The sequence below is a fragment of the Lichenostomus cassidix genome, chromosome 2 (genome assembly GCF_008360975.1).
Source record: "Lichenostomus cassidix isolate B80296 chromosome 2, HeHo_3.0, whole genome shotgun sequence".
NCBI classification, from domain to species: Eukaryota; Metazoa; Chordata; class Aves; order Passeriformes; family Meliphagidae; genus Lichenostomus; species Lichenostomus cassidix.
The window spans coordinates 55666189-55684205 of NC_139482.1; the positions used below are offsets into that span (position 1 = coordinate 55666189).

The 18017-nt window shown below is 37.3% G+C and overlaps 1 protein-coding gene across 7 annotated transcripts in view; it reads left to right on the forward strand.

Annotated features, from left to right (window-relative positions):
- The window catches only part of ICE1 (interactor of little elongation complex ELL subunit 1), a 39485-nt gene extending 22183 nt beyond the window's left edge, over positions 1–17302 (forward strand). For 4 of the 7 annotated variants that reach the window (XM_085051633.1, XM_085051634.1, XM_085051635.1 and 1 more), the window contains 8 exons: positions 199–551; positions 1702–6171; positions 7855–8023; positions 9769–9929; positions 12607–12797; positions 14393–14499; positions 15417–15515; positions 16409–17302. In XM_085051633.1, coding sequence (XP_084907759.1) covers positions 199–551; positions 1702–6171; positions 7855–8023; positions 9769–9929; positions 12607–12797; positions 14393–14499; positions 15417–15515; positions 16409–16602 — 5744 coding nt within the window. In that variant the 3' untranslated portion in view covers positions 16603–17302. Of the gene's footprint in view, positions 1–198; positions 552–1701; positions 6172–7854; positions 8024–8905; positions 9069–9768; positions 9930–12606; positions 12798–14392; positions 14500–15416; positions 15516–16408 lie in introns of those variants that run through there. The other 3 variants (XM_085051636.1, XR_014849886.1, XM_085051638.1) reach the window with 3 other exon arrangements.
- The last annotated feature ends 715 nt before the right edge of the window (positions 17303–18017 follow it).

Consider the following 18017-nt stretch of genomic DNA (forward strand, 5'->3'; position numbering starts at 1 on the left):
TGTTTGTGAATACCAACATCTCATCTCTGTAAGGAAAGTATTTCTGAAAATGACATTAAGATCTTCTGTGGAAACATCACTTGAAAATATGATATTATGTTTTTATTACTATTTTATTACTATTTTATTACTATTACTATTTTATCTGTAGATAAAAATGGGAGGGGGAAAATTCTTAACCATATTTTTCTGTCTTAGACACTGTACAAATCCACCAAAAGATCAGGAAGTGTGATGGCAAAACGCTACCTTGGTGTTCTTCAGTGGAAAGTGCTGTAAAGCAAAATTCTGTAACAGCAATGGTAATTCAAACAACTATTGAGCCTTTTGGAGATGACTGTGTTGAGAACAGGACTACTGGAGAATGTCTGCACAGTGGTGAGGACAAAACTGTAGATGTGATAATACAGACAGGCAAAGAACACAGCACTTCAGACTACTCCGATCAGGAGCAGAGGGACCCAGGTGGAAATGTGACGGATATACTGAATTGGGCCAGGCCTCTTCCTGCTCTACTTTCTCCAGTACAGCTTTCACCACTGACTACACAGGTGAGTTTCAGGATGCATCTGCCTTGGCACTTAACTTGGTCTTAAAATTACTGAAGAAACAATGATTTTATATTCCTGAACTTTTTTTTTTCCTTTAGTATCAGTATTAGTTACTCATGCACTGAAAGGGTCTCTGTGTTTAGATCCATATGGATACCTTTTTTTACCTTGTAGCATACTGCCTGTGGACGGAGCAAAAACGTAATTTTCAGGAGTAATACATGTCATGGTTTAACCCTGATCAACAGCTAAATACCGCACAGCCACTTGCTCGCTTCCCCACCAGTAGGTTCCTGGGGCAAATCAGAAGAGTAAAAGTGAGAAAATATGTGGGTTGAGATAAAGACAGTTTAATAGGAAAAGCTCTGCACGAAAGCAAAGCAGAACAAGGAATTCATTCACTCTTTCACATGAGCAGGCAGGTCAACAGGGCTCCCTCACACATGATGGTGACTTGGAAAGATAAATGTCATCACTCCAAACATCCCACCTTTCCTTCTTTCCTTCTCTTTATGTACTCAGCGTGATGCCGTAATGGTATGGGATATCTCTTTGATCAGTTGGGGTCAGCTGCCCCAGTTGTGTCTCCTCCCAGCTTCCCATGCATCCCCAGCACCCTCACCAGTGTGGTAGTAGTAGAAGCAGAAAAGGCTTTGATGCTGTGCAAGCACCACTCAGCAATAATGAAAACATCTCTATATTATTAACACCGTTTTCAGCACAAATCCAAAACATAGCCCCACATTAGCTACTGTGAAAAAATTAACTATCCTAGCCAAAACCAGTACGCAGTCACTTATGTCTCAAGTTGCTGTCATAATTTCCCAGTGGTTCAGATTTACAGTTCTAATTCATGTTCAGTATAAGCATGGCTTTCATAGCAAAATTCCAGAGCTTGAAAGTTAAATGCTAGTCAAAACTCTTCCAGTAATCTTAGAATGCAAGTAAGTAGATAAAGAAGTCTCTTACTTTTTACAGAAATACTTTAATTTGCTGTGAAGAACAGTGATGGAGAAAGTTGTAATTTTGTTGATCAGCCTTAATCTCTAAAAACCACTGCATGTCAGGGCCTTAAGTGTACTTTTAGAGAAGTAGATCTTAACACTGTTACCAGGGTTTGTAATATGAACTTCGATTTTTTTGATTGAAGGATATGTTATTTGGAGAAGTCACAGGTTCCAGTGATGAAGAAGATGATTGCAGTACTTCTGCGGTGGAGGATATTTTACAAGAAGACCAACTTCAGCCTCTGAGTTGTAATGTAATCAGCCCCAGTGATGACTGTAACAGACAGAGCAACTCATGTGAGCATGGTTTTGATGCAGAAATCTCACCTAATCTGAGTTGGAATGAAAAGAATATTCATATTAGTCCAAAGATGTCAAGCAAGGAAGAGAGAGATGCTGAAAGAAAGTGTGCTACTTTAATTACAAACATGGAACCTAACAAAGACTGTTTGAAGGAGAATCCTGAGGATATGGAAACTGAGAACAGAGAACTAACTGGAGCAACAGCACATGAATCAGAAGACATGGCAGAACTGAAAGGAGATGATGTGCACAGTGAAGAGGCAGATTCTTCAGTAGATTTTATGTTACAAAGTTTCAAGCCTCAGAATGAGATAGAAAAATGTAGTGTGGTAGAGCAAACAGAGGAGAAGGTGACCTTAATTAGTGCTGTTGATAATGAGGGTATACATGAAAAATGTGGTGAATTAGTGGAAGCAGACAGAGATAGATTATTAGGACAGAGAAAAACTCCCAGAGAAGCATCTGTTCCACAAAGTATTACTCATTTGCTATCTGAGCAATGCATTGTGCTTCAAAGTGAAGATTCTGAGGAAAAATCTGATACGTTGATAGAAAATGAAGTGGTTGCAAATAACTCAAAAAATGTCATCAAATTAACTAATATGGCTGGAGCTATTGAGATCTCTGCACAGTCTCAGGGCTCTGAAATAAAACACGACAGTGAAGACATTCTGGAGAAACAACATATGCAAACAAAAGATAAAGTGAACAGAGAATGTGAACCAGAGACTGTTGAAGTGTCTAGGCATTACTTACCTGTATCTGCTGTTGAAGGAATCAGAAATTTACTGTCAGTCTTTCCAAAAGATGAACAGCTCAAAATTGAAAACATGAATATAACCAGAGCTCCAACTATTGAACTAGCTATGAAATTTAACAGAGGAAGTGTTCTAGAAGTAGCTCAGTTGTCAGAGCTACTCCATCGTGCAGAAAAGATCAAATTAATAGATATAAAGGAGGGGGTATATTTACAAAGTGAACCACATCAGGAGGAAAATGGTAGTAATTTATTTCAAAAGAAGTCAAACTTTGAAAATATACTTGCACTACCAAAGACAGCATGCATTATTGATGCAGAAAGCAGTGTAGCTAAGTGTGAATCCTCTGTGTTAAATCTTACAGAAGTGAAAGGTGAAATAAAACTATCTGAACACTTATGTAATGCGTTAGAATGTGAGCAGTCCAAATCTCAGAACTTTAGAGTGTTTGAATCTCAAGAGATTGAAGTCAAAGTTAATCCAGGAGATACTGGAGGGGAAAGCAGTGAGCTGTTAGCAAGAGGGGATGGTATTGAATCTGTCTTGATAGAAAGTAATCCTACTTCTCAGGAACAGTTTGCAAAATCTCTGAATCAGCTCTCAGTAACTGAGAATGTTAAATTTGATGAAATAGAAGGGAAATTAAATAAACAAAGCAAGGAATTGGTGACTGAGACTTGTTCCAGTTCATTGAAGTGGGAAAAGAATATTGTGAATAAAAATAATATTTCAGAGATCATCTGCCAGCCTACTTCAGAAATGGATTATAGAAGTGACTTGGCTTTTTTTACTCAAAAGGACTTCGAGAAATACTGTATAAATAATGAGGAAACCAATTCTCCTGTGCAAGTGGGAATTGGCTTGGAATCCACAAGACCTCCTGATCTAAATTTCAGTCTTCAGAAAGTTGTTGATTTCCTCAAAACTAATTTCACAGGAAAGGCTGCTTTTTCCTCTACTTGGGAAAAGAAGGGGCATGCAAATTCTATTACGAGCAGTACATTTAATTGTTCTTCAGAAAACTTAGGAGAGGGTGCAGAGATTCTGTCTGCTGAAAAAGTCAACATGGGCAAAGAACTGGGCTGCCCTGAGAGAGAATATGTACACAAAAATGAAGTGAAAACTTCAGATAAAGAGCAACAAATAGATAAAGAAGCTCAGTCATCTGTTAAATCACAGATCATGTATGCAAATTCTTATAAGAAGAATGCTTTTCTCCTCAAAAAGTTTGATTGTCAAGAATCAGAATACAGGACTTCTACATGGAAAGTTAGAACAGGTCCTTCTAGAACTGGTTCACTAACAGGTGGGGGAGAGAGTAAAGAACTGAATAGTTTTGAGGGTTCTGGAAAAAGTGCCATAATAAGGTGTAAAAGTGATTTTGATATGCCAGAGCAGAGTAATGACTCTGAAGAGAAAGACTGTTCTATACAAGAAGTTACATATGTGAAGTGTTCTGAATGTGTTCCCATGTTTAGAAAGGAACTGAGAGCTTCCAGGAGAATTTCAGTGGATGCTCTGGACACTGATGCAATTGTTGATGCTGATTGCCAAGTATGTGAGCTTCATTCAATGATGCACTCAGGAAATATTTTCACAGTTAGTCACCTAAAAGCAGGCACTGTTGTGGATATGGATACAGACTGTAAACCAAACAGCTCTGGTGATACTGCAAATGAGTGGTCAAATGTGACTGGGGAGTGTTATCCTGAAGACTCAGCCTCTTGGAAAAGGGAATGTATATTAGTGACCTCTGAAAATACTGAGAGCGCTAATGAGCTCATGGTGGAATCTAACATAGCTGGATGCATCAGTCACAGTGAGAAAAGTCTGTTAAAACCTGGGACATCAAAAGAAAGCCCTGTGATGCCAGATGCTTCAAAAAATAGGTTACCACTATGCAAGATGTTAAGCAGATTCTCAGAAAATTGCAGGCTGACTGTAAAATCCAGTAAATTAAATACAAGAATGTTAGCACTTGGCAGTTTTGTAGAAGGAAATGATTCTGCAAAACTTGAGTCAAATAGGGAACAAAGTCTATTACACAGTATTGATATGGGGGTCTCAGTGTTTGAAGAATATAGTAATAATAATAATAATCAAACTTACACTGCTTGCAACATAGGAGAAAGCAGCACTGATGTTATCATAGATGGTGGTAGAAGAAACATTTTACTCAAGTATTTTCCAAATCCAGCCCTCTCTGATGTAAGGTGCAATTGTCAAGCAGTTGGGCAGCTCTCTGAACCACAAAAGACAGTATTTGAGAAGTTATGTATGGTGGAATCAGAGCCTTGTGCTCTCAAAAAGAGCAATAAATTGAAGGGCAAAGAGCAAGAATCATCTGAAATCTTGACTGTTTCTAGCAAGACATCTGCCCAAGTAATGCATACCAAGTTATCAAAGAGACTGTTTCACGGTAAAAGGAAAACAAAGACTCTCAAAGTTACTGAGCCAGTTCTTCCAAATGCTGATACCTCTGTGCCAACTAAATGCTCATCTGAGATGATAAATATAATTAGGCAAGAGATAGGTCCTCCTCTACCCCCCTTGCTACTGCCTCTGATTGCTACTCCTCCAAAAACTGCCTGTACTGTGTCCCCAGTAATGTCTTCTACAGGTCAATCCTCTTTGCTTACCCCTCTTGATGACCTGATATCCCCACTACACGAAACTCCTGTTCTTCCTCTCATGTCTCCATTAACAGATACTCCAGCAGCAAAATCTGCTCTTTTATTTTCTCCTCCCTCGCCCTCAGAAATGGCAGTAGGTAGAAGGATTTGCTCCTCACCTCTGAAATTTTGTACTTCTATTCCAAAGCATGCGCTTCCTGTTCCAGGAAGATTTCCTCTCTTTGCAGCTGTCAGTGCTGGTCCAGGTGCTCCTCAGGAGAACTCTGTGAAAATATTGGACATTATGTATCCAGAGCTGTCTGCAAGGGCAAGGACGCTAAACATTCTGAAAGGCAATATTCAGCTTAACCGATGCGCTTTTTCAGACAGCCAAAATTTGCCAGGACCTGTGTCTCAAATAGGTGAATTCAAAGCAATTGCATCTACATCAACTGCTTTTGTTAAAGCTGGGAGCAATTTGAAATCTGGTAGTAGTAAAGATGAAGACAAAGATGTGCAAAATCAGCAATTGTTTTCAAGGTCATCAAATCATCTGGAAAAAAGGACATTACTGCAGGTAACTGTGCCAAGAAGTGCCAAGAGACTAAAGCTGGACAGTGAACCGCCAAGGATGGAGCCCAGTGATACTGCTGCTGTCAGAAATACTAAAAATACCATCTCTGAAATGCAGGAGGCTTTCCATGGTAAAAGCTGTGAAATCAGTGATTCGTCACGCAGTTCCAACTTAGAAGAATCATTACTGGTGAAGAAGGATCCTGACTGCCAGAAAGTTTCTTTGGCATTAAAGAAAGTTGCTGAATCCTGTTTTGACTTGTTACCAGTTATTAAAGGTCATGTGTATGTTGGCAATATCTCAAAAGTTCCAGTAATGAGAGATGAAGAGAGAGAAGTTGTCTATGAATTTGGTATTAAAAACAAGGTAAGTAGCATAATTTTAAATTTTATGTTTAATAATCACTTTTGTGCAGATGGAAAGAGTATAAGTTTGTAGTATTTGGATTCTCAATTGTTCTGGCAATCTGCAGTGCCAAAGTGTAGTCTTGGAAGGTTATTAGACATCTAAAATACAGAACTACTGTTCAGTGGTGTCCAAAATGCAAAACTGCATTTATAAATACATATGCTTTTCAGATGTATGCATAGACCGCTTTATTTTTGCAGCATTTTTTGTAGTGGATAGTATTAACAGTTGTAGGAGTTCCTCCAAAATTACTCTATTTTTTTTTAATTAAAAAAGATAAACCTAATTATATGTGCAGTACTGGCATAAAATTTCATTCTGTGTTTACCTTTATTATTCTACATCAGGTTACTAGAATTAATTTTATTGGAAAAATCTTTCCTTATGTTATTTCTCAAAATTTCTTTAGCATCAGTGTTAAAAGATTTCACTTCAATTGCCATCATTCTCGTAGATAATTTGTAGTCTACAGCAGAGCAATTCACCAACTGATACATTGGCAGCATTTTGTCCTTATACAGTCCTTGTACGTAAATAAGTTCTCCTCAGAAGTTACTACCAAGATCTCAGGTCATCTTTGTTAGGAGTTGTCAAGTCTGGTAACTTCACAGAAGCAAGGCTGTCATAGCTTTATGTTTCCAGGTCCAGCCAGTAGCAAGGCCAAGTACATATTCCACGCAGAGAGACATGCACACAATATGTGCCTACTCTTATTCCCTTCTCTGGCTAATCCAATTGAAATCCTGGTAGTGGAAAATACATACATATATGTATAGACAATATGGATTCCTCCAGTAGCTAACAGTAGGCACTCAGTATAACCAATATAACTGATGTTCTTCCCACTTGTCTCGTGCACTGACAAACTTACAGACACAGAAGCGTACACCTATTCCTCCAGCAGCTGGTCCAGACCTGCATCTGGTCCTCATTCCTGGTTTTTCAGGTAGCTGTCTTAGACCTCAGACTCCCTGTTGTCCACAACTGCTCAGTCTGAATTGTACTCTCCAGCACCTGGCTCCTAAACTTCTCATTCTACTCCCTACTTTTAGCTCTCCTGAACATTCCCAGTAAGTCATGCACAATCCCAATATTCTTTTTCCTTGCATCTCATATTGAGTCCCATGTTACTATAGGCAGCAACATCTCCTTCCCATCTTCTGTGTGTACAGTGATCTGGGGAAACACTGCTGTTAACTTATTTAGTAAATCTCACACCTGGGCAATGGACTGTTTGTCTTTCTGTGGCATCTTTGGAGTAGCTAAGTCAGGGTGCTTACATTTGCTCTGATTATGTTATTTACATTCCTCTACCTGTCATTATTTCTCTCATTCCTTTAACCTGTCATTATTCTTCTCCTGTTCTTTGAGGGAGATTGTTTTTCATCACATAACTAAATTTAAAGAATAGTAGCCCCGTTCTTAATTTGTTTTATGGCATGTTTATTTTGGGAAGTAGCCTGCTGCTCCCTCTTTTTTCTTTCACTGGTTGACTCTGATTTACTTTCCTGCATTTTTATATGTATGCGAACAGTATTCTTGCAAACACGATAGTAGTTCTTTTTACGTGTCATACTACTAAAATGTTGTCAAGTATTCTTAAGTATATAACAGTCTAACAATATCTTTTGTGTCTTACAGCATTTAGCAGAGTCCTTGCTGGATGTTATTCTCCATAAGCTGAAGACTCAGAAGAACACCACAAATTACAGTTTCAGTCAGGCTCTGTGTCGAGTCTATGCAGGAATTTGTCGACAGTTGGGAGATTTGGAAAGAGCTCGCCTTTTCTGCTATAGCCTACTTAAAGAAGGTATAGTGTGGCTTAGTGGTCTTATATCTTAAATATGCTGCGTGTCTTTGCTGTAGTGTGCCGGAATTATTATGTTTGTAAGAACAAACAGAAATTCTGTTAAAGGGTTGTTTTCTTTAGAACCTTTTTCTGTAATGCAAAAGTATAGACTGTGCTGGAAGAAATTCCCTTTCTCACTGTTCCTCCACATCTGTGCTGTGGTTTTGTGGTGACCTGGACACTTAGTCGTCTGTTATTTTTTCAAAGAAATACTTCATTTAGGATCCTCTGTGCTTTAATTTTTGCCCCACCATCTCCAAAATGACAATATGATTTCTGGGAATTTTGTCTTTTTAGCCTATTAGTATTTTCTTATTTTAATTGAGTAGGTACTGATTAATTTTTTTTTTCCTTTTGCTCCTCCTCTGTTCCTTCCCTTTTTTCCTTGTTTTTACTTTTCTTTATTTGATGCCCCTTGAACTCTTACTCATCATAGAGTGAATTTTATAAGTGTTTCAAATTCCTGGGCAGGCAATTCAAATTGCAATATGTCAATAATTCTAGATCACCAACAGTCCGTGTTCTAATAGAGAAAAGTTAATTCTTCACATGACAAGCAGCTTCAGAGTAGAAGGTCCATCCAAGACACTTCATTGAAGTCCAGATTCTTTATGCTCATTAAAACTTCTTGATTTGATGTATTTTGATATACTTTCTAGTTCTTAAGATCTTTCAAAAAATGTAGAAGTTATGCTGGAGTGAGGAGGGAAGGAAGCTTTTCAGATTTCACTTTTTTGTATAATGTTCTAGGGATATGTATTTCAGTATTGCATTTTAAAATGAAAGTAATGAAAGTAATCTCTACTTTTTTACTTATTCCAGTGTATTTGTTATTGCTTACAGTCTACACACTCATGTTTTATCTTGCCTTAAAGCTCTATGCTTTGCTATTCAGAAGGGTCTATTGGCTTCCCATTGATGGCCTGGAACTGTGTCCTCTCTTACTGATGGCTGTCAGATACTTGCTCTGAATTATTTTAATGAATGAGGATTCTTCAGTTATATGGTAATAGCACAAATTTTTACATCTGTGGAAGTACAAATACTAGCATGCATACATGCTCACTTAAAACTTGCATTATACGTAATTTCTCTGGCAAAGTGTGGGAAAACTGCTAAGCAATATCAGTTTGGAATTCTATGAAAGTTCTTTGCAGGCTTTGATTTATATATATATATATATATAAATTTCACAGGTGTATGGGTGCAAGGTATTAGCAAGTATTGTGGATTTTTTTTTTCATTAGACTAGTTCTAGTTTGGTCCAGTGATCAGAGTGCTTATTTGTGACTGGAATGTATTAGGTAAGTTGTTGGAATGCATCTTCCAGTTTAATTTAATCCTAAAAGAATCCAGTTTTAATGCTCCCAAGACCACTCTCCTTAGTGAACTAAAGTGCAGTAAGAAAGATGAAGGGATAGGGACTGAAATTACAATGGGGGAGGTGGCTTAAATTATATTGGGGTTTTTCTGGTGTTTCTTGTTTGTTTTTTTTTCTTGGAATTTTTTTTTTTTTGTTGTTATTTAGTGTCAGGACTGAGATGTGCTAGTATGACTCCCCCTCCTTAGGCTGCAGTTGTGGTATGACTTTTATGCTTTCTTTCCTAGTGACCTTGCTGACTGTACTAGCTGTTAATGCTTGAATATACATTTTTGTTGTTTTTAAATATTAGAAGTTTACTTTGTTATTTCTTTTTTTTCCTTAGACTTTCCAGACTCAGAAAAATTGATTTTATTTATCACAAATGTATGGTCTGACATATTTGTCTTCCAAGGTGCAATTACCAAAGCTATGCAACTAGTTGTCAGGCAGAGTGCAAGCAATGAGATGCTGGCCTGTTTAAGTGCTTACCTCAACTGGGAACAGGTAATGTCTACTTTCATTGTCAGTATCAGCTTTTGTCTGCATTGGTCACTTTGCTGGCCGAATCAAATCCAACAACTTACTTTTCTAATGATGGGCGGGAATATCCCATGGAGACTGTACAATTGCACAGCTAATGCTGCTTCAGGCCTTTTTCCCCTAGTTGTTGTAGACCGTACTAGAATACAGTACTTTTCTTGTTTTCCCTGTTAAATACTAATCCATCTACTAAACATTAAAAGTAAAGGTTGTCTTTAAAATTTAACTAGAGTGTTGTTGGACTAGGGAATTCTTTCCATCTGTGGAACTCTGATGTTTTTGAGATTGTTTTTTTTGTTTGTTTGTTTTGCTTTGTATTGTTGCTTTTTAAAATATGTATTGGTTTTATCTTTCACAGTTCTCTGTTTAACAGGTAATACTTTATTACAGTTAATTTCAGGATGAGCCTGCCTCTTTTTACTCATGCTCTTTTTGCAAGGTAGTCTGTAAATACCTGTTTATCACAAAAAAAAAAAATTAAGTTAATTTCATAAATAATTGATGTGATCAGTACAAAACCAGTGATGCCAGAAGAAGGATGACCAGTGAGAGCTGACTTCAATTCTTTCAGCTGTTGGGCAAATAATTTAATTTCTATCAGTTTTCAGCAGGCGCATATTACCATCCTGAAAAGAATGTTGCAAGGAGGAAAAATTGAAATAATTGGGAGCAAATTTATATCATGTAGATGGAAAGCCAGAGGTGCTTTGCTTCTGGAGGAGTTTGTGTAACAGGCTTGTGTGTTTGTTTAAAGGCTAGGACCCCATATTTTTGAAAACTCCGTATTAATGCCAGGCTTGCTTCCTGGAAATAAAATAGTTTTGTAAATATCAAGTGAACAAAATCATATTGATTCATAGCTGTCCTGGTTCTGGCCAGGACAGGGTTAATTTTTGCAGTAGCCAAAAGGGGGCATGGCTAGGACCTGGAGGTAATTCTCTACCACCTCACATAATTGCTGGGATGTGGGAAGGGGAACTTCCTGGGGGAATGAGTCCCTTCCAGGTCAGCACAGTCTGGTGGAGGGAAAAGTTGGGTATTGTTGTTTCTGTGTGAATTGTTGGCCTCTCTTTTGCACCCTCTATCATTAGTATTTGTTACTGTCACTGTTTGTTTCCTTGTCTTATTGCTGTTTCCAGTAAATTGCTCTTATCTCAACGTGTGATCTTTACCTTTTGTGCCTCCAATTCTGCTCTCCATCCTGCCACAGAGAAGAGGAAGGGAGAGAGGGCGAGTGATCAAGCCGTGTATGGTTTCAATGGGGGCACTAAACTGGAAAATACCATCCCTAAACCATGACAATACCTCAGCTTTTCCCTATCTTTAACATGCTGCTCCCCACCTGTCTTGAGGAATGCAGTTAGTCTTACTGCTGTCATCATAGCCTTTAGGTGTTTATATGATCTTTTTTTTTTCTTTCACCTCTGAAGCCAGCCCTGAATTCAATGTGGTGTCACTGAAATTATAGCCCCCTAAACCTCCTGCTTTAGTGCAGGAGTGAGTTAATCTGGCATGATTTGTATCTGTTTTTTTTTACAATTAAATCACAGTTGTGATTACCATTAAGCTCTGGTATTCAGAGTTGTTCTGTACTGCCAGTCCCTGTTTAGGGAAGAATTTGTATTCTCCAATCTATTAGGTTACAGCTTTCAATATCATGCCAGTAGAGGTGCACATAAGAATGTCTTAGTAGATGTTCCTGGAAATATTAATTCTTTGCACTCACACTACCTACTTTATTTATGGATCTCTGAAATACGAGAGCTGCTGCTGCTGGGGAGAATTTTCTGTATTGATGATAGGAAATGGCATCATCCTATCTATAAGCTTTCTTTTGCTTGAGTGGAAATACAGGTGAAAGGTTCAAGTAGATTGTGTTAACAATCTGTTATAGATATAATTTTATGATAAAGATTAATCTACTTATGAAAGTAAAAGTCACATGGAATGGGTACTTACTTCTAGGTCGACGTGTGCCATTTTAGTGACTTGCACCATGTCAGAACATGCCAATTATGTGAGATTTTGTACTGAGAAGATCTACCAAGCACCCACTTTATGTGACCTTTTTTCTTAATACTTCAGATTTTTTTTCAGATTTTTTACTAGACCTTTTTTCTTAATACTTCAGATATTGAGTGTTTGTTTATAAATTTCCTTTCTTCTCCTAGCTATTTAATTAGCAGAATGGTTTCACATGGCATGTTTACCTCAACTATTGAAAGTATTTGCTTGCATATTAGCCCCAATGAAGAATAAAGAGTAACCATTTTAAAAATTATTTAGAAAGTGAGTATTATTAGTCTAATCTTCTTGCACTGGAAAAACACTCTTCTTACCTTAATGCTGCATTGAGAGAAACAAAAATCCCCAAATGGTAGAAGGAGATAAGAGATTGGGTGTGAGGTCTTTGGTTTGTGTTGTTTGGACATTTTTTTCAAACTCTCCTTTTAGTAAAGGCATCAAGAAAAATACCTAGTACTTGAAGGTTTTGGTTTATGTACTCTGTTAGTGTTAATTCAACCCAAAAGTTGGATTTATGATGTAAGATGCTGTGCACAGTCAATATCAAATATATATAAAGAGTTTGGTTCTGGGCTGATTTTTCATGCATTACGATAATTACCTTCTAAAATTCCAGAGTTCCTCTTTAGATGCTGGTATTATGGTCTCAAACCTGCTTTTACAAATGCAGTCATGTACAAAAGTAGAATTTCACCTGAGTGAGCAGTATGGAGAAGATCTCAGTGAAGATGCTTGGCAGTATATATTTGCTGTTGATCTACTCTGCTCTCACCTGAAGTGGGATTGGACACATGATAATGTTATAAGGTATAGTGTCAATCAGTTCTTTCAAATGTTTTCCTATGGTTTGTTTTGATGGTGGTTTTTTTGCTTCACAAATTTGTAATGACTTGGCTTTTAACATAATAAAATATTGCATAGATATTTAGAAATGAGGATGTTTCAACCTGATGAGACCTAGACTATTGTGTTTACATGCCTTATTTTGAAATAGAGGGAGTGATCAATGAAGAAAAGTAGGATTTTATGGTATTGTCCCAAGAAATTAACTGTTAGAGCTGTCCTAGTAAAGAATTGCTTTCAAAATAGCTATGTAAGATTTTGAGATGAATTGTCAGTCAGTGAAGCAAAGTGTCTTCTTCCGAACTTAATTGTTGAATTCCCCTCTCCCCATCAGTAGAAAATGAGGGTGGAACTTCTGATACAAAAATAGCATTGCTTCAGTGATGAAAGTGAAATATAACCATACTAATCAGTATAATATCTTGATTTCAGTCTAATTTTAATTCTAAAATAATTATAATACTTAGCTTCAATATCTTAAAACCTATAATCCAGGATATGGACTGTTACCCTACTTAACCTTGTTTGAAGGACTTCATTTTGACACGTACACTGATCTGACAGCCTTGATTTTCTATATAGAGGTTGTATGACTTAGTAGAAATCTGTTTATCTGTGACATAACATGATGAATAATACTTATAATCATGATTGTCTTGTATAAAAGTTCCATACTTTCAGATAGGAGAGAAGTTATTTTCCGTGAAATACTTTTAAAATTAATACAAATTAGCTTCAGTGAAAAGTATGTAGTTTTAAATAAAGCCATACCAAGGTGATTGTCTGTGAGTTGTGCTGGTAATAGGCAACTAGGTCTATTAGCATAATTTTAAGGATTAAAAAAGTCTTACCTTGGGTCCTTTTAGGTTTTAAAACAGGCATCAGGTCTTACTTGTAACATATAAACTGAATTTTCAGTCATACAAGAAACTTAGAGAACATAGCAGCAGCAAGACATTGGAAAGTAACTTTGATGCCTAAAACAGGCTACCTGAAACAGAGGCCAAGACAAATTAGGAGCATAAAAAGCAAACAAATTTGTTCAAGTTCTTCAAGGTACATTCGGGCAAGCAAAGTCTCCTTCGAAGGGACTACACCCAAAATGGACTCTGGGTCATGAGCCCCCCACTTTTTGTAAGTTCTGCCCTATTAGCATAGTGGTCCTTAATTCTCCAATCACACCTTCAGGTGATGATGTTGAACACCCCAAGCCCCCCCTCCCCCCTTTCCACCGTTGTTTACATGTTTTTGGGCCCTAGGGCAATGAATATGTCCTTGAATCTCTATTCAGAGAGCTTTGTTTTGGCCAAAGGTGCTGACAACAGAGGCCTTCAGCAGTTTGTAAGAAGCACAGAACTACACCAAGTTACAGATACATGAAGAGAAAAAAAAACCCCAGAAATTATTAAACCATCAACTTGATTTCATACACATCTGTGTAGTCAGTCCACCTAAAGTTAGTAAAAATACAAATGAGTAATTTGCCTTCATTATTGTATGAATACTGTAACCACCCCTTCATGCAGTATCAGATTTTCAAATTTATTTGTCTTTCACAGCAAAGTGCTTTGGCCTTCTATGGATAATTGGATAAAGAAGAGAAAGGGGCATGAAACTGCTCAATCCATTAGTGATAGTGTTATAGCATTGACACTCAGGTTAATTGGTAAGTAATTGAAATTCTTGGTTGAAATTCTGCTTTGTATAACTATGTCCTTATGAAAGTGTCAGGCCTGTCTGGAAAGTAAGTTGAAGTATTTTTGCATTTTGTTGGATCTTTATGCAGAGATTTTGTTTATCAGCCTGTGGAGAGCAGGTACTTAAGTTTTGAGAGATGTTATATTAATACAGGGTAACAAATAGCAACATGTTTTATGTATTTAAAGTGAAATCATCTGTAGCTACATACAGAATCATAGAAATCCTGAGTTGGAAGGGACCCACTAGCATTGAAGTCTGACTCCTACCCTGCACAGGAGCCACACCATATGCCTAAGCATTGTCCAAATGGTTCTTGAACTCAGACAGGCTTGGTGCTGTGACCAGTTCCCTGAGGAGCCTGTTCCAGTGCCCAGCCACTGTCTGGGTGAAAAATCTTTTCCTAATAGCTAACTTAAACCTCCCATTACACAGCTACATGACATATGGTTTCCAGCAAAGTGTATAAAATAAGGTTTTATATGCATCTTAATACCATAATAAATTTAAGTTAGAATAATTTATGTGGGATCTAGGTGGAATTTGACATAAATAGATATAGTTTGAGTTTCAATAAATCTTTTCAGTATGCAGGCTATATGATACTGTTTGTTAAACAAAAATTGCATTCTTTCTGAGTTCTACACTTAAAAATTGTAAACCTGTGGGAGGTTGAATCAGTCTGATGAAAAATGTCTTGGGGTCTTTATTTACACGAGGAATGGGATAACTGTTGTTCCCAAGACAACATGCTAACAAAAATTACTTTTTTGTAGTTAAAATTTAGCATTTTCTGTTAATACTCCAACAGACAATTGGGAAGGGTAAAAGCTAGGAAGTTGACTGTCTAAATAGTCAGATACATAGTAACTCTTTTTCTTTCAGGTCGATTAGGACAAATAGGTTTGAAGGAAGGATGTCTTGCTGCAGTGAAGAATATTAGTTCTGTAATTGGACTGTTTGTACAGCATGCAAAAGAGGAAGGTAATGTCTTCTTAGAGAAACTTGAGTGTAACATCCACAGTGTGAAGTTTTGCCAATGCCAGAACATAAATTAAGGCACACATAGCAGAACAGCCTGCTTTTGCAGTTTACATTAGTACATAGCAGGGCAAACAGTTATCGGTTTGAGTCCCTTTCTCTTACAAAGTTAATGAGCTATTAACAGTACTACCTTCTGTTTGAGACAGAGAACAATTCTGAGATGGTTTCAGACACCTTGGAATTGGACTGTTTCATGTAAGAGCTTATCAGCCACATTAGAGATCACTTAAAGTGTGATCTTAACTTGAGCAGTAATAGCTGATTTTTTTACCTGAGCAATTTATGCTGAAGGTTACTACTAGCAAGATTATTGTACTGGGAGAAAGACAGTCCAAGATATTGATGAGACAAAACAAGGCAGTTTGGGCAGCAGAAATAATTGCTAAGTTATTCTGGATGTTAAATACACCTTGCAGTGAAGCATTGGTTGATGTTAGGGAGCTGTTCTGAACCACCTGTATAACTTCTCGTCCTTGCAATCTCAATTTCTTTCACCTTGGTGGTGTATGTCTGTGTTTGTTTCAGACTCAGTGTAAACATGACTGTTACCATAAGTCTGATTACCCTTAACTAAAGTCACTCGATGCTCGACTCTTGTATGCCCTTTGAATACTGAAAAGTGGCAGAATTGAGAAAACTGGAAAGTGCTAGTATAAAATGTTATGGAATTTGTGTGCAGGTTGTCATCTTGCTACATTCTGGTGTTAGGCATCACAACTGTTGCTGTGTTTTATTTTCAGTTCTTGAATAATAGTTTCTATAGATTCAAGATTCCCAAAAACATTCTTGCATGCCAAAGTTTCCATAAGCTAATTTGTGTTAACTTTTTGCAGGTGTTCCCTGGGGTGTGCAGCTGGCAGCCGTATATTCACTATGTGACTTGGGTTCAAGCAATCCAGAAGGTATTGTTGAGGTCCTCCATGCTTGGAGAGCAAAAGTTCTTCACGTCCCTTCTGCTGTCACAAATGGCATAGCTGAAATCACTTCTCTGTGTGAAACAGAGCTAAAGTGTAGGGAAGTGGACTGATCCAAAGGAAGAACTGCCTTACCAATTAAGCAGTAGTTGGTTCCAGTTAAAAACCATACCAAATGGTGTCTTCTTGTATTTAATGTTTTTAATCAGAATGTCTGATTATGCAAAGCAAGCTCAAGTGTTTGATTTGGCTTTTCTGCTTGAGGGAAGAGTTTTTAAAGAATAAATTAAAATACTTGCTTTACCTAGTAGCTGAGTAGTGACCCAAAAACCTGTGCGTCTTCAGCTCCTGAGATATTTCTGGTTTTGATGACAATAAAAATCAGTAATAGCTTTCATTCTTTTACTTACATTAATTTGGAGTATGGCATATTGGACAGAATATTCAGCCTGACTTGAAAACCTGGCTCTATTATTTTGTACCAGTTTTATAAAGTAACCATTCAGATAGCAGAACATTCCCAGATGCTGCTTTATTTTACTTGGGTTTTCTCATAAATTTAATTTACAATGCTTGTGGAAAACAGGTAGGAATTGACTTTTTGTGTATTCATCATCTATAGAGTAACAGAGATATTAAATCTCTGAACTTGTATATATGGTATATTCTGATGTGTCTCACATTTGATATTGTTCCACTTGGGGAATTTTGTGTATGTAAACAGAGAGTTGGTTCAAAACCAGTTCATGTTTCTAATGATAGCTTCACTAGACTCTGGTTTTGTATCTTTCATAATAAAAGAGACAAACACCATTGTGTCCTTGTTGATCTTTTAAAATAACACAGAATTAACTGTGTTTCTAGCTTATATAAATACTATTTTGGGGCCAGCAGAAAATTACATGTTGAGATAATTTTACTGAATGAACTGCCCATAACACTGCAGTTCTGGACACTGGACAGAGGGTATATTGCATCTTTCCAAAAGTTTCTTGTATGCTTTGGGGGCTTGGGATGCTCGGGAGGTAGCTTTAAAAATGCTATTGAAAACTTACATTTTCAATCTGTGATTGTGCCCATATGAAGGGTGAGCTTTGCTAATGTAGATTCTTATTGTAATGGGACCTAGATTCTGAGAGTTTTGTGGTGCTGATATGCATTGTGATTTTTGTGTCTCTTCCGAGTATGACTACCAGTGCAGTCTCCTAGCCCTCTGAGAATTGCTTTTCTCTGAGGTGAAACCTGCGTAGAGCAAAGTGGCTATTGATTTCAATTGCAGCTATAGCTTCTAGCACTCTGGACATCAAATTGACCTAAGTGAGTTTACCACAGACAACTAGGTCAATGAAAAATAATCTAATAGTATTGGTGATACCTGTGCACAACAGGCACTGCTACAGATGTTTATCATGAAGGCTTCCAGTAAGGATTCATATAAATTAATTGGCCTCAGGCTGAAGCTGTATGATGTCTGGGACACTGGGCATGTGGTGATTGTGAAGGCATTGGGGATTTTATGTGTAGTCTT